This window comes from Podarcis gaigeae (assembly GCF_964106915.1).
Source record: "Podarcis gaigeae genome assembly, chromosome: 5".
Lineage (NCBI taxonomy): Eukaryota > Metazoa > Chordata > Lepidosauria > Squamata > Lacertidae > Podarcis > Podarcis gaigeae.
The window spans coordinates 64,415,245-64,440,191 of NC_139681.1; the positions used below are offsets into that span (position 1 = coordinate 64,415,245).

The following is a 24,947-nucleotide window of genomic DNA, read 5'->3' on the forward strand; positions in this document are numbered from 1 at the left end:
AGTCATACCTCGGTTATAGCTGCTTCAGGTTGTTGTTTTTTTTTGGGGGGGGGGGTTATGTACCGCCGAAACACGGAAATACTGGAATGCGTTACTTCCAGGTTTCGGTGGCCGTGCATGCGCAGAAGCACCGAATTGCAACCCGTGCGCGCGCAGACGTGGGTTGCGAATGCTTCTGGTTGTGAATGTGCATCCTGAACGGATCAGGTTTGCAACCCGAGCATCCACTGTATTGGTATGAGCTTTCGTGTGCATGCACACTTCTTCAGATACCATGCACACAAAAGCTCATACCAATAACAAACTTAGTTGGTCTCTAAGGTGCTACTGGAAGGAATTTTTTTTATTTTGTTTCGACTACGGCAGACCAACACGGCTACCTACCTGTTTCTTTCCAAAGTGTTAGAAAAAAGGAAAGTCAGAGTCTAGGCCCCATGCCCAAGGGCACCTTTGAAAGCCTTCATGGGCACATGGCACCCACTGGCGCTGGGTTGGCAACCACTGATCTACCTAAGGGCACCCTCTGGACAATCAGCGGTCAAGGACACCTTGGAGTGACTTCATTCTTGGTGTCATGCTCAGAGACCAGGAAACACTGCTGACTAACAGGCCTTTGTCTTTTCACTATCTCATTCTCTGCTAGCGGAACAGTGATAAGGAAAAAAAATTATCACCAACAGTGCCTCGCTTTCACGTAACTTGATGTCAAGCAAACACTTCCAGTTTACTCACATTCTCGTGGTCTAGAAGGCACCTTTAGAATTCTCAGCTGCCATAACTTGACTGCCTCTCATGTGATGAGTGTAAAATGCAGCCAATTGCACAGTGACAAATGATTGTTTCTTCAAAAACTGTCCTGCGGTCTTATGTACTGTATTTTTTCGTCTATAAGACGCCTACATGTATAAGATGCCCCCTATTTCTGGGGACCCCGATTTGAAAAAATGGGAGGAGATTTATCCGTGTATAAGATGCCCCCCAATTTTTGACGTTATTTTTTAGGGAAAAAACCTAGTCTTATACACGGGAAAATACAGTACTTCCTTCAGACCTGCAGTCAATGGTTTGTTCTGTGTCCCATGTGTTAACCATCCCTATCTTCATCTTCACAATTCTCCCTTCACATTTCCCCCTCTCCCTCAGTAAATTAATATAGAGATGTGACCTAAGCCTTATAATGAAAGCTTTCTTATGAAAATGATTTATAGCTTTTTGTCATCTTCTTGTTAGATGACCCATTTTCAAGTCTCTGTTTCTTGAATGTATTCTGTTTGATTTCACTTATTATGTTGTTTGGTCCTAACTGAGATTTTGTACACCACATAAACATATTTTTATATGAGTTTGTGGTATAGAAATGAAATAACAAGAGCACAAGAATATATATATATTTGGGGGGTTCTCCTATTTTCTGGAAAAGGGCAAACATCCCCAACTATACAGGCAATTTCCAGAGCTTCAGCTTCTTCAGTTATTTTATTTATTTCATAAAATTTATACCCTGCTTGATTGTTAAAAAAACACCTCAAAGTGGTTTACAAAATAAGCATTTGCAGGTTCTAAATATGCCCACTTGAAGCTAATCCTGAGTGTTTCTGAATAAGGGTTAGGTTTAACAGCTAAAAGTATATTGGATGGTATTCAACTATGTTTTACTCAGAGTAGGTCTACTAAAAATTGAAGAACCAAAGTTAGTCATGTTCATTTATTGTAGTGGATCTCCTATCCTATGAGTAATCCATAGCTGAATACCACCTGGTGGGAGGAGAGAAAGAGGAGGACCTAAAAGAGAGAAGTGGTGATAGGAAACGCTTGAATATGTATAATTGTGGTGATTCGTTATTCATGCACCATTGACTGGGAGAATCTCCTTTCCACCTCTTTCTTTTGATTCCCCACCTCCCAGCAAAGAGTCTTGTTGTTTACAAGCAATTAAATATGGAGTAGAGTAGTATAGGGACTAGTTTTCTTACTATTTTTATGACTTTTTTGACAACAAATTTTCTGCTTCAAGGTCTAGGGAGTCTTCTGTAAATTTTCATCCACTGTTCAAAATAATTTGGAGGGCTGCCAGGCTGTTACTGGAAAGTTTCCATCTTGGCAAGTGCTTGTGAAAGAGAGCCCCCAAATCAGATTATGACATGCAAATGAAGAACATCTATGTAGATCGTCTTCTTTTGCTCACTCAGAGCTTTAGAGGGGAACCAGATGCAAAATGCCTAGTTGCACAGCACGAGTTGTGATTTAACCTATGATCAGAAAAGTAAAGCCTTTTACATTTTACAAATTGATTTGCCTGCTACCGAAACACAAAAATAGGCCCAGAGCAGGGAGCTGGTTCACATTAAGATTCATTCGCTACAGTTAGAAAGATGAATTTTTAAAAGGAAGCCCTAAGATTTGACAGCTTTCCAAGTGAACACATTGTAGTTAAAACTTATTAGGAGCATTTACAGATCAAAGGGAGAATCTACCTTGCTTTCTCAAATTGCAAATGTGTAGCTTGCAGTTGCAAATCAGCAGCAGTAATCATAGTAATTCACCCCAAACCATAATGCATAAATGATGCTCTGTGTTCCCTGTCCCTGCCAGCTGGAAAACTCCTACAGCATCAGAATCAGCTACACCCTCCAGTTTCTCTGCCAACACATTGTATTGCAAACATTATTCCTCCAAATAGTGGGAAGTCTGCCCAATTATACCTTGTGACGACAGGAAACAGTTGGGTTGTGCATCTGTCTGTTGCAGACCAAGTTCTCATGATCCTGGAAGAAAACTATTTGCAATTATAAAAAATAAAAGCAATACTTCTGATGGGATTAAAAAAAAACAATTCTCTAACTTTTTGCCCAACTCTGCTCAGAAAGAAACGACTGAAATATATAACCAACGCGTTGTTCACACACAGTGAGAAAATAGCTGCAACACTACCAAGGTTAGCAGGTTTAAAAGGGGAAGGAGGACATGGTACTCAAGACATCATTGTACAGATTTTTTGGACATGTTTAATGGATGCAAAGGAATGAATAGGAAACAGCAATCATTCTACATGTGCTTGTCTTTGATCTGCAACCAGCTCTAAGAGTGCTGGATCTCAGATATATATATGCCTATATAGATCTACACCTCCAGCTCTTGGAGCCCCAAGAGAAGGCTATTTCCCTCAAACTGTTCCTGGTAGAACTTACTTAGTGATAACATTGTAGTCAAATTGCCTCCGGTGAGGCCTTCTGTTCTGCTGAACCCTTAGTAAGTATAGCTAGGCTGCTCTCGTTTCACTTGATGGTCAAGTGAAGTAGGAACAGAAGAAACAGGAACTGGGAAGGCAAAAGGTCAAGGGTGGTGAGGTTTTTTTAAAAAAATAATAATAAAGGAGTGGGAGTGATACAGTGGACTGGGAGAAACACAGAGAAATATAAGAGTCTGAAAAAAGGTAGGAGATGAGGATATGACCAGAAGGGCAGATCTGTGAAAGGAATAAAATTCAAGAGACAGTCCAAACAGAGGGGAAAGGTGGATGGGAGCTGGTAAAGTAAGATCTGAAGATCACATTGATTAAAAACCAACCTTTGGCTTCTGGTTTATATTTCAACATAAATAGGAAACTGTTCATGCCAGCCTTCCTCAAATCCCACTACTTTATTTCAGCCCAGATGTTTGGTGGAAACAATGGTATGAAGATTTTTTTTATATAATTTACAGATTATGAAAATATCTGTACTAGGAGAGAAATTCCACACACAAAAATAAATAGCCATTTCTCACCCCATTCATTCTCTACCCATGAATGAAAATTGTCCTTTCATAAGGGGGGGGGAGGGGGAAGGTGTGCATAATATAGAAATCAACACTCTCCACAATTACATTCATGGGTTACTCTACCCAATGGGTGAGATCGTTTTATCTCCCATCCCCATGGGTCAAACTGATAGCTGAGGAGGCCAACTCACCTGATAATCACCTGACATCACAATGACATCAGGTGATTTTTTTTTTTTTTTTAGCTTGCATGGTTTGAAAGCATGCCACAAGACCAATTGTGGAGAGTTTTAGAATGTAGAACTGATCAGCAGTACCTGGAAACCCCTTAAGGCTAATCCAGGTCTTTATATGCCCCACACCTGATGTCATCAGATGTCAGGCAGGTGAGCTTGGCCAAAGTGATCTCCCAGGCCAATTGGAGAGGTTAGTGGACCGAATTATGCCCATGGGCTAGAGGTTCCCAACCCCTGATCAAAACTCTGGAGCTTCCTGATTCTACTTGCAAGAAGAAATGTTCTATGACAGGGACAGCCAATGTGTTCCCTCTACAACAATTCCCATCAGCTCCAGTCAACACAACATGGCCAATGGTTCAGGATAATGGGAACTGTAGTCCACAATATCTGGACCACCACTTTGGCTACCCCAGCTCGATGAGTACGGCAAGAAATGCCTATACTTATTCAGAGTATTTCTGTTCAAAAGCAAGAAGTGAAAGCTTTTGTATGCATCAGGCATTGGATCCCTCCCTCCTGTCTACAGCAAGGGCATAAATAACACAAGTCTCCACAGCACGAAGTACCTGATGACTTGTAGGTCATGGATGTCGTGCACCAGGCTAGTTGCACAACATGCTGCAGGAAATAATCCCACGATGACACATCGGTAATCATAAACTAGCACATACTATCCAGGTCACTGGGGAGCCTAATCCTTTGTATACCTAAGAGTGACCCATCAGTGAAAGCTGTTACTCAAGAGATGCGATACAAAGCAGAAAAAGAAAGGGGGGAACAATTAAATACAGTCCTAAGCTGCTGCTGTAGCCTGCAAAGAAGGATCCTGGAGAGCTTTAAAGCACAAAGGAGGAAAGAAAAGGTTTTCTCTTTTAAAAATTGGTACATTAAATCCAGGGAAAGCTGACAGGCTGAGAAATAATGGCCCGAGTTTACTCTTATTTAAAAACTGGCTGCCTGCTGCTTTCGCTGCGATCCCCACTCAGGCTTTCAGCACCATTTCAAATTAAATATACATAAGTGCTTTCAAAGAGCTGTTAATTTGAAGGTCATTAAAGAGCATAAAATATATTTCCTTTATTTATAAAGAGGCGCATAATAATGCTATGCATATGGACTCCTCTCTCCCTTCCTGCAGTATTTATTATCTCCGATATGAAAGCGATTGACTTCCCTTGGCTACCAGCTATGCACTCTGTCATCCCCATTTGAATTACTGTTATCACAAAGCAGCCTCCCCCCTCCTTTGTAACCCTCCCATCACTTGGCCTTCTCTGGATCATAGAACACAAAGGGGGGGGGGGAATACAGGGAAGCAGAAAATGCACTGGAGCAGCCCAGGCATTTGCCGGGAGGGAGGGTGGGCACTCAGGATGAGGGAGAAACCCTGCAACTCAGGTGCTTGCTTATAGCTAAATGGCAAAGGTACCAGGTGCTCCAGCCTCAAGTGCCACTTAATGCATCCCAGGTCAGTGCCCCAGTGTGCCACAGCTCTGCCAGGTCTGTTGCTCCTACCCCAGAGCTATAGTTATGGCTCTGCAGCACTCAGTGGAATTGCAAACAGCCATTTAGCAAACATTGCACCATCTGCCCATATCTGTAAGGGGCATTTTAGCACCTTTCCCTGCTCATTCTCCCTTGTTTGCAAACACCAGCCCTTGCAAACCTTTGTTCCGTGACCTCCCTTCCGCCCCCATCTCGGCAGGGCAACCCCCTCCTGGCTGCCTCCCTCCCAACCTCTTGCCCTGCTCTCCCTTCTTCCTTTTGCCACAGCTGTCTGCTTTAGGAGATAAATTACCTGGTGCTCAACAGCTTGTCAGCATTCTCACAGCTTATCCACTACATGGGAGGAGGGCCGGGCCAGGCTGGGGTGGGTGGGGAGAGAGGAGTAGGACGGGAATTTGCCGTTGCCATAGAAATGTAGGGATGAAGCTGACAATTGAAAACCATTTCATAGATTTAAAGACATGGCTGAGAACAAGGGAGAACAAGACACACTCAGTCACAGGAAATAAAGAGAAAGGTGAGATCGACAAATAGATAAATTGATAAACAGCGAGTGGAGAAAGCTGCAGACCGAGAAAAGAACAGCTTTGGGTGTGGAAACCAGGGAGTGGAAAGTAATGCTAGGGTTCCCCAAACAAGAAAGAAGAAAGAAGAATAGGAAGCTAGGGAATGTGACCATATCTTCCTAAGTCCAAGGACCTGAAATGGAGAGCAAATTTCCATAGTTTTCAGAAATGTAGATGGCAATGATTACTGATTAGGTGTTACCTCAGAAAATGATCAAAGGGTGGTATACAAAAATATGACCTGGGTGGTGGGTGAGGTGACCATAGGTAAGTGACAAATATAAATAATACTAGAGAGAAAAAGTACTGTATCTGTGAATTAGACTAATAGCTGATTTGTAGACAGGGGAAGTCAATGTGGTGTACTTCATTTGTTGCTGTTATACTAGAACTTCCATCTTCCCTAATCTTTGGCCATGTTATCCTAGGATGATGGGAGTTGTTCAACAACATCTGGAGAACAACAGTCCTGATACCCCTGTTTTTACAGTGCAGGAAGGGAGCACTCAGAAATCAATTCCAATGGTCTTTCTCCAGAGGACACACAGAGCAGCAAACAAATGCAGGATGCCATGACTAAGAATGGACAGATCAGCCTAAGTCCATCCCATTTCATTTTCACTGGCACTCAATCATACATCCATTCTATACTGTTTGTATATGGATCTTTCGAAAGATTGAATGAAAAGTGCACATTCAAATTGTATGCCTTATTGTACAGTACAGTACAGTATATGCATTATTGAATACATTTTTCTTTGTGTTTCCCCAATTCATACTTTTCAATGCACTTTTTCTGGGTAAAATACAAGTGCATTTTAACTGTCTCCATCCTCAAAAGTGAACACTTCCATAGACAGACCTGATTCCACTGTCACATCCATGTCACCATGGATATGAGCAATTTGATCCTTAAAGTGCTTTGCAAACATGTCACAGCTGGTCTCCAAATTCTGAACAGTGCCATATAAGCCAAATGGAAGACATCCCTGAACCACCTGGAAAAGCTTCACTGGATGGTACTATGAGAAAGCGATAGAATAGAAAATAACTTTCTTTGCTGACATCACAACCACTGAATAGGCTCAATAATGAGCTGTCAGTAGTGTTCAAAGAAATCGTCTGCAAACCTTCTACTAGTTGCTCTCTCGCCATTGCTTCCTAGCCCTCAGCTCTGCAAAATACTGTTGGAATGGGGCATTTTGGGCAATATTCAACTAAGCAGTCCTGTGAGTTCAAGAGTTTCCACTTGCAGAATGGGATTCTCCAACCCGCCCGCCCTCCCCACACCATGCAGCCTTTGGAAATCTTCTCCAGAGGGTCAAGGGAACCCCTAGAACCCATTTAGGGGTGCACAGGGGCAGGAGATGGAGATAACCTTCCATTGCAGAAGCAGAAATCCTTGCACTGGTGGAGCATTCGCACCCGCTTTGCCAGCCTCCCGGTCATCTCTGCATTCCACAGAGTGCCCATGGCATAGACAAGAGTGTACACAACCAGCTCATCATGAGCTGAGAGCCAAAACGGACAGGCATTTTCCTGTGGTCACCAGGTGCTACTAAAAATAACCACTCAGGTAACTAGCTGTTCAGTTCTGTCTGCGCAAGGCTAACAAACTTCACAAGTGATGCCAAGCAAGCTTTCAGAGGCATGGAAGAATATGACAAACTCGCATTAAATTAGGAGCAATATTGCCAGATAGGTAGAACGGCGTATTTATAGCTTGAGTCATCATTGTCGTGCTTTTCACACCTTTGGATTTATCCTAATAAAAGCAAAAGTCATAAGAAATGAGCACAAAAGCTCCTTCAACCCACCTTGCATGAATATCAATGGACTGGTTTAGAGGATTAATATTCAGAATACACCTTTTCTATGCATGTTGTATTTGGTTTGACAACATACTTGAATACAGATTTTTGTGCTGAATACTCCAGAAGGGATTCATGACTGGCTATCAGACAGGGCTAAGAACACTCCCTTGTGTTGTTAAACAAGGGGCTTTTTTCCGCTGCCTGTCTGGGGAGGCCCTGCAAGATAAAACATCATTCTTTTGCATCTTGTTAGCATCTCCTTCTAACCTGGGCTGCAGGGAACTTTCCTAATAATCAGATGGCAATGATATAAAGAAGCCTTCAGGTCTCCCTGTTTTGTGGTAATTTGCCAGAGACTGGCTGGTGCTCCATCACCCTTCCTTCTCTCACAACACTGAAAAGCGTCAGAAAGGCCACCTAACCCATCTCTCTTTCAAATGCTAAAGCCATCCACTCACTTAACTCACACCGGCCCTGACTAGAAGGTAAGGAGTGAGATAGGCCAAATGGTCACACTCATTGCGAGGAATATGAATATGTTCAAATTAGCAAATCAAAGCAAGTGGAGGGAAATCCTTCCCAACCCCAAATATGGAGCTCCATCAACTCCAGAATATCCCTAAAGCAAACATTACTGAACAAAAGATCTATTCCACTAAACATCTTGTTTTGATTTGTGGCAGATCCTGACGAACCAGGGGAAGGGAGCACAAACCCACGGGGCGTGAGTTGGGGCTGCCAAGTGGACTGCTGCTGAAACATGAGCTTGAGGAGGGGGGAATTAGGGTAACCTTCATAATATTACTCAACTCTGCTTTTGAATAAATAAGTTTTATAGCTCCCACGGTGAGGCCAGAGTAGTTGTAAACACAGTGGCTGATTTATGCGACGTCTGTGATGCTGCAAAAGAAGCTGTGGAATGCCATGATATAAGAAGAGATGCAAGATATTATACAGAAAGATTAGCCTGGAGGTGATGATGACGGATAATTCTACTACACCTACATTTGCTGCATATGCACTTGCCCACCCACCCAAACCTACAGATGGGATTATGACAGAGGTGTGATGAGCATGGGTGCAAATGACATGCTTCCACATTTGGCCCAGGAAAATCAATATATCCTTTCAGCTTTAATTCTGCGATGGTGAGAAGCTCTTTTCAGACATTCTGGACTATCAAACACTTTTAAAAATAACATTGCCTACCTGCACAAAAATACTTCCCACTTAAATAGGTGGCGCTTTTTACACACATTTCTCCTGTATGCATTGGTGATTAATATACAGAAATAGGCACATGCATGTACACACACTCACAGAGCTGACTAGAATTAGGGTCATGGCAAGAAAATTTGGTAGAAGAGCTGCAAAGCTCCTTTAAGAGAAAACAGGTATGGATACTACTACCATTGGTGTATGTGCATCTTAGGGTACATTCAGATGTGGTTTATTGCATTAGTTTAGCTGGTTATAATGCTAGTGCTTCTTTTTAAACTGGATCACCTGTTGCACTATGGAATATACATAATGGAACATACCACCATATTGGGCAAATTTTTATTCACACCAGCGGGTGGCATCAGATATGTTGCCACCCTTTATGCACATGAGGGCTTCTGTTCCCCCATGACTCACCCATGAAAATGGTGAGAAAAAGAACTGTATGCCAGAATACCACCCCAAATTTCATCATGTGAGCTGTGTTGGCATGATCCATGAAAACTGCAGGGAAATTACAGCACTCCCCCCCCCCCGAAGTAATTAACATGGAAATGAACACTAATTTTTCACTATATTTTCAGAAGTGGCCTTTATATTATGTGAAAGATCACATAAAACAAGTGTTGTCTGAAGGAAGCCTTATTATACTATGGGATCACAATGACTCAATGCACTGGCGATGTAGATAATGTACCCACCTGCCAGTTGTCTAGTGAAGTAGTGGAATTATTTTCCTTTGGACTTAAAACATTCCCCCTCCCCCAGACTGACATCAAATGGAAGATGCTTATATTTATAAGATGATGTTTAGGGCAGGGGTTGGCCTAGATAACCCATTAGGTCTCTTCCAATTCTGAAAGCCAGCTGCATTTCCAGGTTTGCTTTAGAAAAAAATAGCTGATTGCACCCATTTTTTTAATGAAGTGCAAGCTGACAGTTGGCTGCATCCCTTAAAAAGTGACAGTGTACAATTATAACAGTCTAGTTAAAAGCCTCGTTAAGGGAGAATTCATTTGCATAAACTCTTGTAGTGCCCGGCTAGCTCAGTCGGTAGAGCATGGGACTCTTAATCTCAGGGTCATTTGCATAAACTCTTCTGATTAAAGGGCTACTGTTCCTTCTATATACTGTGAGGTATAGCTAATTTGTTGTCTACTTTAAATGAGCTAAGTTACCAGAATGATAATATATAGAGGGCAAAGGGCCAAATGAAAGAATGTTAAAGAAACATAAGGGACAAGCAGTAAAGGAAAGGGATGGAAAGACAGATGGATGCAGCACATGAACCTACCTCTGATGGCATGAAACCAAAGTGAATATATATCAAAATTCTTAGGTCCACACAAGGAAACTAAATATCCCCGAGTCTTCCTCTGTTGGTCCCTGGGATGCTAGATTCTACTGTTCAGTTGCCTCTACAGTTGTGCATCCTGTAACAGTTTTACACGAAACCCTTGTTGCATAGTCCACTCTTCTGCTTTCTTCCTCCTATGAAATCCTTTGCTTTCCCTTTTCTCCCCCCATTTCCTATTACATGTTCCATGCGCAGTTGATCTAGACAGAAAGCAAAACATACCACTTCTGTTCCCCACTGAATCTCCAGTTTCCCCGGAGGTGGTGAATTTATCTTCCGTCAGTCCCACTTGGTTTTTTTCCCTGCTATGGACAAGCAGTGAGTGACTCCTCAGTTAAGTTGACAACATACAGACGCACACACGCACACTCGCGGGAACACCTTCTCTCTTTCTTCTTTTCCATGAGGATTTTTTTCCCTTTTTGCAAAAAAATGCAAGCAAAAGAAAAAAACAAGGTTTTCTATTGAAGGTACATCTCTTCTTCAATATGAAGACATTAACTGGATTGTTCTGGATCCCCCATGCAGTGGTCAGTGAAGTCCTTTGGTAACTGGTGGAACAATACCTTGATATTCTAGTAGGTAGCTGTAGAGACTGTTGAAGAAAATTCCCCAGGGTTTATGAGCAAAACAGGGAAATGGGTGGGTGAGAAGGACTCCATCAGGAGAACGTAAGAAGAGAAGAAAAGGAACATGATTGCTGAAGATGGTTGCTCTGGGTTGCATCTCTCTCCTTCCCACCAGCCCCTTGACTACTGCTCACTGGTGGTGGGATTAGAGTCTCTTTTCCTCCCAACACACATTGGTTTGTCTTCACTGCTTTTTTTAAATATATGGTTTGTACATATTTATACTTATTTATATGCTGCTTCCCATGGCATCAGTAAGTGTGCTTCTGTTGGAGAGAAACGGAAGTTGCCATGTTGAAACAAGTCCTGTGTCCTCTTCGCCTGCAGCTCCTAAAAGTTCTCAGACGATAATCCAACCTCTGCAAACATCTCACTGTCTTGTCGGCTTACCCTCCCCTCCCACATCCAACCCTCCTCTGTCCTCCCCTCTTTTCCCCCATTGTTGTAAGAAGACACGAAGCATCATGCCATCGAAGTTGGCGACTGGCTCATCTGTACTCTCATAGACTGGACACTGTTCAGGATCTTCTTCTGGTGTCCAGCTAAGGTCACCCCTATTCTTAGAAGATCTCTGCAAAAGACAAGAGACAGGATCATACTCGTGCAGTAGAGACCTTTGTCCCAAGTCTCTCCTTTGGCTATGTAGACATGATACATGGCCTGGCAAATTCAAACTGCAGTACAGGAAACTAGGCTGGTAACCAAAGATCAGCAAAGACATGGGATGAATGTGCATATGTGTATGAGCCAAAAGTATTACTTTTCTCAAAGCCACAACAAACGGACACTTGAGCACAAAAGGATTAGGGAGTCTATTTTCCCTTTCTGCAAAGATGCTAACTGCCTAACCACATAACCACATGCTCTTTTCTAGGCTTCTGCATCCAAGATTATGGAGCTACTGCAATCCCTGAATGGGGGGACGGGACACCACATCAGAAACACCCAACACTATGGATTCATTGTGTCTTGACCTCTAGGTGGAGGGCTACTGGGAAGATGGCAGCGAGTGGGTGAATACCTGAGAGTATAGCTTACTGGTTGAAGAGCCCTTGATGATGAATGAAGCTAATGGTTAGCGTGGGAGCAAGGAACATGTGGAAGTTTTGGAGCGCAAATGAATTCTGGGAGCAAATTAATCTGGCCAAGAGAAATGGAGGCAAAGTGGTAAAGAGTTTGTGGGAGGAGACATTTTGCCTTACAAGTTATGACCTGCTTCCCTTCCTTATATATTTACTTACTTAAAATGTGTGTGTGTGTGTACACACACACACATTCATTCCAAAAGCAGTTCAGAAACTAAAATAATACCCAATGACAATAAAATATCCATGAAATAACAGAATTTAAACATGCCAACAACAACAGGAAAAAAAAACAGCACAGCAATAGACTCCATATGAAGTCAGAAAGGAAGTGGTTCATTTTCAAAGGCCAAACAAAAAATGGGAAAAAATAAATCCCTGTTTTCAGGAAGTCAGCACATTCCCAGTGCTGAAGTTCTACTCTGATCCAGAATCTGCCCAGTGAATTCTTGAAACCTGTTTCCGTCTTCTCTCATCACTGAGGTAAGAACACTCATTCAATCTGTGTGCTAAAAACTGAAGTGAGAATGAGAAGGCACCACTTACTCTGATGTCATTTGGGCAACTAATTGAAGGGACGTGAATCCAGCAGTCAGAAAACTGTCTCTGTACTGGTTCATTTTGATGGCGCTGAGCCAATCTTCTACTGAGGTAAAGGCAGTGAAATCAGGGATGGAGCGGTCCAACAGTGGCTGAGAAGGCCTAGATCATGAGACAAACAATAGATCAGGGCGGAATAGTCATTAACTATGAACTATGATAAGAAAAACAAAGGCAGTATGAGAAAAGATTGGGTAATTGAGGTTCCGCTTATTTTCCTCTCACTAACCTACCTGGTCCTGTGACTGGACAAATTCCAACCTTCATTCTCTTCCATCCCATTCACTCAGTGGTGCCAGATACACCTTCCCACATTTCCATGAGGCAAAACACAGGAACACCAGGCTCACCTGATGCTGCTACCAGATGACACCACTTCAGGCTGAAGGATGAGGATCAAATGTCTGAATGTTCCCTCTTGTACTTTTTCTTTTTAAAAAACAAAGCCCTCTTCATGCAAATTCAAAACTAGCATGCCAGGGAGCTTATGTCAGAACTGCATCCTCAATAGGCCAGTTTTGGATGTGCAAAAAGTGTTTTAGTGCTGGCTATGGCCTGTTTGATGCAAAGTAGGACACCTCTGCTTCTCCACACATAACTTTCCAATGGAAAGGTGGCAGTCCCATCCGCCACACAGAGTTTCTAGATGCTCTGGACAGTAAAAAGTTAATTTGGTAGCTGTACTTCCTGGGCTTGGAGAATCTGTGGCATCTGCATTGGCTTCAGCCAAAGTGACATTCCCTGCCCCACTAGGATTCATCTGGAGGGAGTGGGGATGACAAGGAGGAATGTGTTTGGTATGGAGTCCTTGGATGCTCCTACATGGTAGTCTGCTTTGCACACCACACTGAGCCAACCATGGCTTAGCATGACCATGGAAGCATACAGGTTCATGGAAAAGAGATACCACCCACTTTGCCTCTCTCTGGTCATTTTGTTGTGGTGCCATGACTTGGCTGAGCATGTCACCCAAACCTGGGTTCATAGTTTAGCTCTCCCCAGACTAACTATGAGCTGTCACCAAGGATGGTCCCATGGTTTACAGCTCATGGTTTGTCCAGGCTTAGCTCGATGCAGCAAAAGAACTAGGGGGGAATGAAGTGGCTATAGCTTCCTCTTCCACAGCCTGCACACTCACATGGCTCGGGCCATTCCTGCCACCTTCTTTTCTTCTGGGAAGTTGGGAGCAGGGGGATCAAAAATAGTACTTTAGGAGTCAGTAAACACAATGCAGGCCTCTCTGCTTCTCTTTGGCTTTGAATCACAACCTTTAACCAATAGGTTATATTCTGAAGCTTGAGCTGATCCAATGCTTTAATTGACAGGAACTTTTACTGGCAGGACTCACTTAAGAGCAACTTGATTCTGTTTTGATGATTTACTGTTTTGTTATGTAACTGTACTATAGAATGAACAAGAACAACAAGTAGTAGTTTCTGTTAATTAAAATGGTAAATTGTCTCACTCTCCTTTAAAAGAGCCATATTTTAAGTGTTTGGTAATATGCAAATGTATTTAAATAAAACTGATTAATTAATCATTTTAAAATTTAAGAGAGATTATTAATCAACTAAGTTTTATATATATATATATATATATATATATATAAAAGCTACTTGGCAGTTCTACTTGCAATGCCAAATATGGCTTTCAGGGCCTCAGCCACTACGCAGCAAGGCAGCTGGAAACTTACACAGCGGTGATGGTAGCCACAGTTTTGAGACTTGCTGGATTACGGATCATTTTGTCTAGGGTGTTAACTATTTCAGCAAAGCGTGGCCGGGTGTTGCGGTCTTTCTGCCAGCAATCTAACATAAGCTGGTGGAGGGCAGCTGGGCAGTCCATGGGAGGAGGGAGCCGGTAGTCTTGTTCAATTGCATTAATTACCTACAAAAATAAAAGTGCATTGGTAAGTTAAAGAGATAAATAGAAACGTTAAGAAAAACAACTTGGAGAGTCATCAGTGTTTTTTTGTTAAAAAAAGAAAAACAGCAACAAAGGATGGGGGGGGTAACATTTTAACTTGAAGGAAAAACCTCCTAGACCCTTGCTGGGTGTGCCCAAACCCTTTCATTAGGACCAATAAAAAGAGGTTTCATATTCACTTTAGATGGTGCCTGCAAATTCAGGTAGGTAGCCATGTTGGTCTGATGCAGTCTATCTATCTATCTACCTACCTACCTACCTATCAATCATTGTCCAGTAGCACCTTAGAGATCAACTAAGTTTGTTCTTGGTATAAGCTTTGTGTGCATGCACACTTCTTCAGAAACACTGAAACAGAAGTCCCATATATGGTGGGAGGGTAGGGTGGAGTTTTTTCTCAGGAGTGTAGTAGAAGATGGGAGATTGACTCAATGGGTATGGTAAACCTGTTGACAACTGTTAACGACTGCAATTAGTCCTACAGGAAAAAGCAAGGGATAGTATGCAGATGATTAGCATATGTAATGAGACAGGAATCCAATATCTCTATTAAAACCAGGTCTAGAAGATAAGCAATTAAATAGGCCTGAGATGGTATGTTTGATGTTGTTGGGTCCAGTGATGGTGTTGTCTGGGTGTATGTGGCAGCAAAGTTGGCATCTGGGTTTATTGCAGGCTCTGGTACCAGTGTCCATGTTAAGTCTGCTTGCTGTATTGTTTGCTTGCAGGTCCTGCAAATTCAATTCAAGCTGGCAGTCCTCTTCCTCTACAATTGGCCATGGTCAGGGCCTTTGCAAGGCTGAGAGGCTGAATATTCACTTGAGCCCTTTCCCCTACCACGTGGAGTGTACTGTTCATCAGTGCGGATGTGGCCTGCCTCCATACATGAGGTCAAGGGCAACTGTCCCCATTGCACCCACCAGGCATGCCAATGCTATATCTGCAACCAAAAGTGCAGCAAAAGGAAGCAAGGTAGGATGCCTGCTAGTCAAAAGTGTGTGTGTATATGAATGCTAATACTGGTCATGAGGCATATAGTCCAGACTGGGATTGTGTCAGAGGGAAAAAGTTTAAGCCCCAGCATTCCTATCTGGATTGGTATCCCTTGGTGGCTGCTATTTAGCATAGAAAAAACAAGCACCCAAGGACCCATCATGTGATTCCTATCTAGCTTGGTCCTAAGTTAGTGTTTAACTTCACACAGGTTGGTCAGTGGCAATATTATTATTATTATTATTATTATTATTATTATTATTATTATTATTACTACTACTACTACTACTACTACTACTTATGTTGCTTGTTACCTAAATGGTAAGCGAGACACTTACACTGATAGATGGATAGATAGATAGATAGATAGATAGATAGATAGATAGATAGATAGATGATAGATATGGATAGAAAGATAGATATGAAATTATTTTGAAACAATAACATTCCATACAATATATTGGGGGAGGTGTACAAAGAACAAAAAACAAGTCATCCCATAACAGTGACAGAAAATTCTGACAGCACACTAACAATAAAACAAAAGGATATTCCCACCCACTAACCAGCAGACTGAACTAAAAACTCAAATATATAACAGAAGGAGCAATTTACCTGCCCTTGCTGCTTAGAAGAATCTCATTTGGCTCATCTTACTAATTTACTCTCTACAGGTCCTCCCATAGTGCTCTACTAGTGAAGCTCAACCACAGCAGGAATGGCAATAAGGCTTAGAAAAGAATCTCTCTTGTTATATGGATTAAACTGTTGGGTGGTTGGAATGTGGTAAATTTAGCACTGGATTCAGCCAGATAAAATGTTGCCTCTCCTCCAGAGCCGCCCTGCTCTATCCCTCCTGGGCTAAGGTATGTTCCCCATCCTCGTTTTCCTTTAGAAATTGAGCTCTTTTTCCCAGCCAGTGTTCAGAACACTAATATGGAGTAAAGGAAGAGGTGTGTGCCCTCTGCACAAGAAGCAAAGGAAACATTCCTCTCTCCGAAGGAAGCAGGGCATTGAGAGGTTAATTTGAGTTCTGAAGCTTCAAGACAAAGGTAGTCCCTTCCCTGTTAGCAGCCGCCACTCTCATTATCTCTGCCTATCATGCTGGAGTGCAGGACTTCATCAAGTCTCTGTGCCTGGCTCATAAACCCTCTGAACATTTTCAAAGGCCTGCCAGGTTCCTAGTGTCCAATTACCACCATACTGGCTCCTCTTCCTCTGCTCCTCTCCCCTTCTCAGCTTCTTTCATCTCCGAAACTCTTTCTTTGCAGCACAGGTTCAAGGGAAAATAAGAAGAAGGGAATGGCAAGCTGGAGTTTGCACCTCACAGCTAGCATTTCCCAGCCTTTCTCGAGGGCCCAGCATGCATCAGCACTGGAACTGACTCCCAACATTTCCGCCTGGAAATCACCAGTAGATAAAACAGGCAGCCCCAGTGCTCAGATACAAAAGGTGTCACTGCATGGCTCAGTGTGGCTGTGTGATTACGGAGAGACTTGTCTTCCATACTGCACTTCTACAATGTTGTAATATATAGTTGTGGACACCGCTAACAAACATCCTTCTTTGTGCACACAGCACACTGTGGAAGGTGAAATGGATGTGCCAGTTGTTCACTGCACAGCTAACAAGGCGAGGCAAGATTGTTCGATCTTAAAAAGAAAGTGCTTGCTGAACAGCCTTAGGGCTACGAAATGCTCTTTTGGGGAGGTAAGATCAATTAACACAACAGACATTTATCATGAATAGTATGAAGAGAATTATTTATTATTATTATTATTATTATTATTATTATTATTATTATTATTACTACTACTACTACTACTACTACTACTAAAATTTATATACCACTCTTTATCCAAAGATCACAGGGGGGTTTACAGTATAAGAATGCAGTAATATGTGGTTTCTTGCTTTTTCTCATAATATAAGAACCAGGGAGGGGGTTAATGCTGATTGACAAGAGATTTAGAATGAACAAGGTATTCAGAATATATATAAGGAAGCACTATCTTACCCAAGCATAGTTAACACCTAGAATTCACTGCCACAACATGTGGTGGCTGCCTCTTTTTAAGTGGCTTTGTGAGAGAGGAAACTGTAGGTGATGGTTCTCTCAAGAGCTATTAGCCACACCAGCTAAATGGAACCTCAATGTTCAGAAGCCACAAGTCACTGAGTAACAGCTCCTGGAAGCATAAAATGAGGGAAGGCTCTTTTGGTGGGCGTCATGGACATTTGAACGGGATGCTAGATTAGACGGACTTTTTCCAAAGAGTGTTGGAAGGGAGCTTGGAGTTCCTCTAGTCCAACCCCTCCACAATGCAGGATGCAACTACAGCATCCCTCTGCTAAAACTACAGCAACCAAACTGCTTGAATACCTCCAGCAGAGAACTCCCCACCTTCCATGGCAGTCTGCTGCACTGCTGTACATTTCTTACCTTCAGGAACTTTTTCCTAATGTTTAGCTGAAATTGGTTTTCCCAAAATCTCCACCCATTCCTGCTCTAGAGCAACAGAAAACAAGCCTATGCTGTGCTCTGCATATATGTGCTTCAAATATCTGAAGACAATGATCATGCCTCCCCTTAATCTTCTCTAGACCAAATATACCTGGCTCTTTCAACTGTCTCCCATAATAATAGCAGAACGGCTAACAACAATAAAAGTAACACAGCATTCTAAAATCAATTCAAAAACAAATTAATGGCAACCATTGGGCTAGAGTTCTGTGAGGATTACCAAAGGAGGGGACCAGACTGTGCCTTGGCCAAAGGCCTGGTGGAACAGCTCTGTCTTGCAGGCCCTGCGGAAAGATGTCAAGTCCCGCAGGGCCCTAGTCTCTTGTGACAGAGCGTTCCACCAAATTGGGGCCACAGCCAAAAAAGCCCTGGCTCTGGTTGAGGCCAGCCTAACCTCCCTGTGGCCCAGGACCTCCAATATGTTTTTGTTTGAAGACTGTAAGGTCCTCCATGGGACATACCAGGAGAGGCAGTCCTGTAGGTACGAGGGTCCTAGGCCATATAGGGCTTTAATGGTTAAAACCAGCATCATAGGACAAACTCCAGACCTCTCTTCATCCTGGCTGCTCTCCTCTGGGCATGTTCAAGTTTATCAATGTCCCTCTTCAAACGTCTTTCTTCCTTTCAATATTGATTTACGTGAGGGCTACACTAACCTACATGGGGGGGGGGATGGAGCCCAGGTAGATAGGAATGATATCAGGCAGAAAAATAATGCTGCTGTGTATGGGAAAGAAAGAGTATTGTACAAGTATATTCCATTGTCCCAACCAACCACTCCCTATGCAGAAAGACCTCCCCTTAAAGGAAAAGCTACACTAAGACATATTCCATACAAAAGATTTTGCTGAAATAACGACAGTTGACATAGCACTGGAAAACTATTGAGCAATTCTTGCTGGAAGTGTGGTTGCAAAAAATTCTTTCCACCCTTGAGAAAAACAAAAGAATATGGCTTCTGTGGTCTAAGGGAGGGATTCACCAAACTCACATCTTGGTTGGACATGTCCCAATAGGGTCTTTCCCCAAATGACATCACTTCCCACATGAGAATCCCATAACTCCACACATCGCTGGCAGAGGTAAATTTGCGGTAGGCGATGGCTTCTGGGGCCGTCCACCTCACTGGGATCTTCCCACCCTGAAAGAGAAGAAAAGACAAGTGTTAACTATAGATGCCTTTAAAGGCCATTATACAAATTCCTGGAGGACGTGAGTATTGATGGCTACTAGTCATGTTTTATTCTGCTGACAGTTTTACATGTTGTTACTACGACTCTTTTAGACATAATTCCTTAATATGTATTAGCGTGTTTCAAATCCCCCCATTCCCCCCCCCCATGTTACAGTTGTTATTTGAATTTTATATTTTGTGCCACCTTGGGAGACCTAAACCTAAAAGCGATGAAACTAACAAACAATAACTATAAAATTATATTTAAAAAATACCTTCCAGTAGCACCTTAGAGACCAACTAAGTTTGTTCTTGGTATGAGCTTTTGTGTGCATGCACACGTATCTGAATAAGTGTGCATGCACACGGAAACTCATACCAAGAACAAACCTAGTTGGTCTCTAAGGTGCTACTGGAAGGAATTTTATTTCGACTATGGCAGACCAACACGGCTGGGAATTCTAAGAAATAACAGCAACAACAAAACCCCACAGTGCTGTTTTGCAATCAGTGGCTAAAGTCAGTGCTGTTTTGAAAGGTTCCACAATCTTGATTTAAAATGGCTTCAAGTTCTACCCGTTCATAGATGAAAACCTGCTCCTTGATCTCACAAATCATTATGCAAAATTTGGTTACAAACATATAGGTGTCCAAACATATAGCAAACATATATGTCCAAACATATAATAAACAGAGAAACAACTTCCCAAAATATATAGTAGGCTAGCTGGATATACCTGGCATTGCTCAGGAATTCTAAGAAACAATAAAACACCAAGATTTGTAAATTGATTTTATTTTTTAAGGCTAATGCACTTTGTTAGTTTCTATGACAGTGTACAGCCCCAGGGCACCAGATTAGCTCAACATGGGTCAATTCAGGAAACACCTGGATCTGGTTCTTAATCAATTGCAGGGGGCAATAAATCACCATTAGGGTTCAATCTGAGCTGGGTGCTGGTTCACCATTCCCTTTAAACTCAGGCCAGCATCAAGTTGTATGCAACCTTCCTAGTATCTGGGGAACAGAGTGGTGCTTGACGATAACATAAAGCTGGCTACCCCTGCTCTTAATTGTCCACGTTAAAAAACAAACAAACCCAGAGCAATTGAAAGCTTTAAAAAGAAAGCTCAGTATGAATGCCAATGTCCTTGGTTCACTGCAAATCCTGACAGATCAGTGGAAAATCACAAAATACAAAATTTCAGAGTGCAACACTATTCCAGACAAACCAGCTATTCAAGTGCTGATGTATGAGGAGGAGGAGAATGATTTAGGTTTCCTTAGGAAGTCTCAGTAGATTTTACAAAAGACATTGTTATTATTCTCCTTGGTAAAGTGACAGGTTCAGAGAGCAAAAGGAATACACCAAAGAGTTGCTAGACAGACAATGACTAGATTACAGTTGGCTATTGAACTAGCTTGCCATGTTTTACACCTTGGACCCTAGAAATTGTAGTTTTTCCATTCTCAGAACCGTAATTCCCATGATTCCATGAACAGCAACAAAACTGGTTTAGGTCTGTGTGTCCAAGAATAAGTCTAGGTTTGTGGCTTTAGCTTAGGGGTGGGAAACCGGTGGCCCTTCAGATGTTGCTAGACTACAACTCCCATCATCCCTGCCTATTGGTTGTTCTCACAGGGGTGATGAGAGTTGGAGTCCAAACATATCTGAAGAGCCACAGGTGGTTCCCATCCCTGCCCTAGCTTATATACTTACCTTGTTCCTGAACATGCACCTTGAAGAAGGAGGCACAGGTTATTTGCTGCATGTGACGTTTGTGGTAAGAAAATTAACATTATGACATTTATTCCAGCTGTGATGTTTAAATGTAAACACTAACTAAAGTAACAAAATCTCATTCCCATGAATGCCAAGGAACATTCAAGTGTTTTGGAAAGGACAGCATGTTTCCTGCAGGGATTATGTAGGTGCTCTCACACTTACTAGTCCCAAAAGCAGACGTCAAAGGCTGACAGCAACAGCTGTTTCTCTGCACCTCTTTGCATATCAAGTAGAAACTATGGCCTTCAGGGTTTTATCCTGAGTGACACTTCCTTACCCTTGGCAGTTTTCTATTGTGGCACAGGCAAACTTCCTTTGCTTCGGGCCTCTTCCCCTAAGAAAGATGGTAAGCGAAGGGCAAGGAAGTGGAGTTGCCCTTGGCGCAAAGATGACAGCTCATCACAAATACACCAGATGAGGAGCAACACATACTTGGTAGCTAGGTTTGAAATTATATTTGTCCAATTCTAGGAGGCAACTAATGTGGGTTCCCTTTCATTATATTTCAGGGCATGTCAGCAAACATGCCTCTCTGAGTGAGCACAGCTCAGCATAGCTACAAAAGATACCTACTGTCAGAATGTTGGGAAGGGACCTATTTAAAACCAGAAGATGGAGAACGTGCTTTTGATGTCTTAATGGTTACTACAGCAACAGTGGGGGGATTGTGTGCACAGCAGGGGACTTTTTTGAACCCTGCTCTCCTGGTTTAAATGCAGATTCCCACCAGCGCTTTGCATTTCATACAGCTCAATCAACTTCAGTTTCCCTGATCTAAGCTATACTAGTGCAGAAGTTGACAAAGTGAGTTCAAGGTGATGGTGCTGTTCATGCTCATTTGAATCTTGTTGAGTGTGTATTTCAAATATCTAGATCATCAAAGAAATGAAAATGGTAAAACCATGGTCTTGGGAAAGAAAGTGCTGGAGTAACTGGGCACCAGGGGAGAATCAGAGATGCCCAGCAATAGTAGGAGGGGTGAGCAGCAGTTGTTGTTGTTTAGTCGTTTAGTCGTGTCCGACTCTTCGTGACCCCATGGACCAGAGAACGCCAGGCACCTCTGTCCTCCACTGCCTCCCGCAGTTTGCTCAAACTCATGCTGGTAACCTCGAAAACACTATCCAACCATCTCGTCCTCTGCCGTCCCCTTCTCCTTGTGCCCTCCATCTTTCCCAACATCAGGGTCTTCTCCAGGGAGTCTTCTCTTCTCATGAGGTGGCCAAAGTACTGGAGCCTCAGCTTCACAATCTGTCCTTCCAGTGAGCACTCAGGGTTGATTTCCTTCAGTATGGAGAGGTTTGATCTTCTTGCAGTCCATGGGACTCTCAAGAGTCTCCTCCAGCACCATAATTCAAAAGCATCAATTCTTCGGCGATCAGCCTTCTTTATGGTCCAGCTCTCACTTCCATACATCACTACTGGGAAAACCATAGCTTTAACTATACGAACCTTTGTTGGCAAGGTGATGCCTCTACTTCTCAAGATGCTGTCTAGGCCTGTCATTGCCCTTCTCCCAAGAAGCAGGCGTCTTTTAATTTCGTGGCTGCTGTCACCATCTGCAGTGATCATTGAGCCCAAGAAAGTAAAATCTCTCACTACCTCCATTTCTTCCCCTTCTATTTGCCAGGAGGTGATGGGACCAGTGGCCATGATCTTCGTTTTTTTGATGTTGAGCTTCAGACCATATTTTGCGCTCTCCTCTTTCACCCTCATTAAAAGGTTCTTTAATTCCTCCTCACTTTCTGCCATCAAGGTTGTGTCATCTGCATATCTGAGGTTGTTGATATTTCTTCCGGCAATCTTAATTCCGGCTAGGGATTCATCCAGCCCAGCCTTTCGCATGATGAGCAGCAGTAGTGAGCATGTTTAAGCGTTAAAGCAAACATGTTAAAAGTTGCTATTGATATTGGGAATATTGGTAGGAACAAGGGATGGGTGAGCTCTCCAGAACCCATTAGCTGTGTTGACTCATTGTCTTGAATTGATTCTTTAATTATCTTATCTTCCCCCTCACCCGCTCAAAAAATCAGGGGAAAGGGTTCGTTTTCTGAGCTAATCTAAGGTGCATGTAAAAATTATATACAGGCACCCATCCTACAACCCTTATCAGCACATCAGTATGTTGGAATATATATACCCCTCTCTTGGCTGCTACACCAGTAGCAGTGGGGGCAGGACTTATTGGAAGGAGGGGAGAGAAAGCTGTGAGGAAATTCATTTCCACACTTCATCTGAAGTAGGCGTCTTGAGCCCCCAAAGCTGGTTTCTGAGTCTAGCTCTGGCAAATTTCACTAGCATATCAAATGCAGGATTTCGTTGCCTTACACTTACCCTAAGACTGGTGACTGGGATAATATCTCACCTGTACAAAGGGAGGATGAGACAGCTCACCTAATCCTAATAAATTTATCAGATCGGAGAGAGCTTCCCACTCAAAATAGCTCTTCAATGGGCGTGAAGATTAAAACCTTGCATTCATCCCATGTGTGGCAGTGTGCCTCTCATCTGAGCCAGTGACTCTCCAACAGGAGGCAGACACCATTATGACCTATTTGATGGGTAAGGACTGCCATGCCACAATGGAAGAGTGAGGAGTGCAATAAGCAGCAGCCGGAGCATGTGAAGTGTTAGAAAACAATTATCTTGTTTCCATGTAAATGATTCATGCCATAATTAAAACTAATGGGAGGAAGAAGAGAAACACAGACAACGTAAGACACTGACTCTGGGAGGAAATGTTTGCTCTAGTTTTCAGCTGCTTTTCAAAGATGGATGGCAAAACAGATTTCGTTGTTGTAATAAAAGCTCTATTTAAATAACCAAAAGAGGAGAGATTTGCTTGAAGGTTGTTTTGCCTACCTTTTCCCCAGAGCAGAGCTATGAACCTGCCGTGGGAGGCTGTGATGTAATTGCAGGCAGTGCATCATTTCCCAGCTGCTGGGAAGGCCATTTGTGGAATAAATTAACTATAAAAATACAGATGAGAAAATCTGCTTTTTCTCCAGAGGTGGGAGAGGCCACTTCATGCTCAATCCAGACAGGCAGTGTCGGGCAGTTTAAACTCACATTGATTTACTTAAATGGGCCGCAGTGTGCAGCCTGGGGAGGAAACTGAACTCCCAGTTAAGCCATGGATGGCTGATTCAAGGATTCTCAGCTGGTGTAAATTGGCCTGGCTGCAATGACTGCAAGGGCACCTATGCCACTGATTTGCAACCACCGGAAAGTGGATTTTCGGATCCAGTGAAATTCATACCAATTGACACCAGCTGGCTCCTTGTTTCTGGCTCAGTCGCTGGTATTCGCTCTGCAAGTGAACACAGCTATGGCATGCATGTGATCCTGTTCTAATCTCTCCAGTGTCAGGTATAAATGTCACAGTCAAGTCCCCAAAACTTCTTGAAGCAAGGACCTTTCCCATTTCACTGGACCTTTCAAAAATTCTGTCTTGCTGCTTGTTTGGCAAGATGTTGGTTAAAGATCTGATGTGCTTAGAAGGGAATTCTGGAACAGACAGTACCCACTTAGCTACACCCTCTAAATTAATGGAACACATATTGAAGGTTTTTCTACAGCATCTATTAAGGTGGCCCTTATCTTTTATGTGCTGTAGTGGTTAGACCAAGATTGGGGATACCTGTGTTCAAATCCCAAATCAGCCACAGAGCCCACAGGGAGATTGTGGAGCAGGCCAACGATGGCTGAATCTGTCAATGTTGGTTTCTCTCAGTTTTTCAATATTAAAATCAGTTTCCTACATTTCCTCA

General features: G+C 42.7%; 1 protein-coding gene across 8 annotated transcripts in view; it reads right to left on the reverse strand.

Moving 5' to 3' along the window:
- Positions 1-24,947, reverse strand: part of EPHB1 (EPH receptor B1) — a 337,865-nt gene that overhangs the window by 11,286 nt on the left and 301,632 nt on the right. For 5 of the 8 annotated variants that reach the window (XM_083741794.1, XM_083741793.1, XM_083741795.1 and 2 more), the window contains 3 exons: positions 19,211-19,360; positions 14,470-14,663; positions 12,723-12,878 (listed from right to left, as the gene is read on the reverse strand). In XM_083741794.1, coding sequence (XP_083597920.1) covers positions 12,723-12,878; positions 14,470-14,663; positions 19,211-19,360 — 500 coding nt within the window. Of the gene's footprint in view, positions 1-1,961; positions 2,250-10,399; positions 11,663-12,722; positions 12,879-14,469; positions 14,664-19,210; positions 19,361-24,947 lie in introns of those variants that run through there. The other 3 variants (XR_014565064.1, XR_014565065.1, XR_014565066.1) reach the window with 2 other exon arrangements.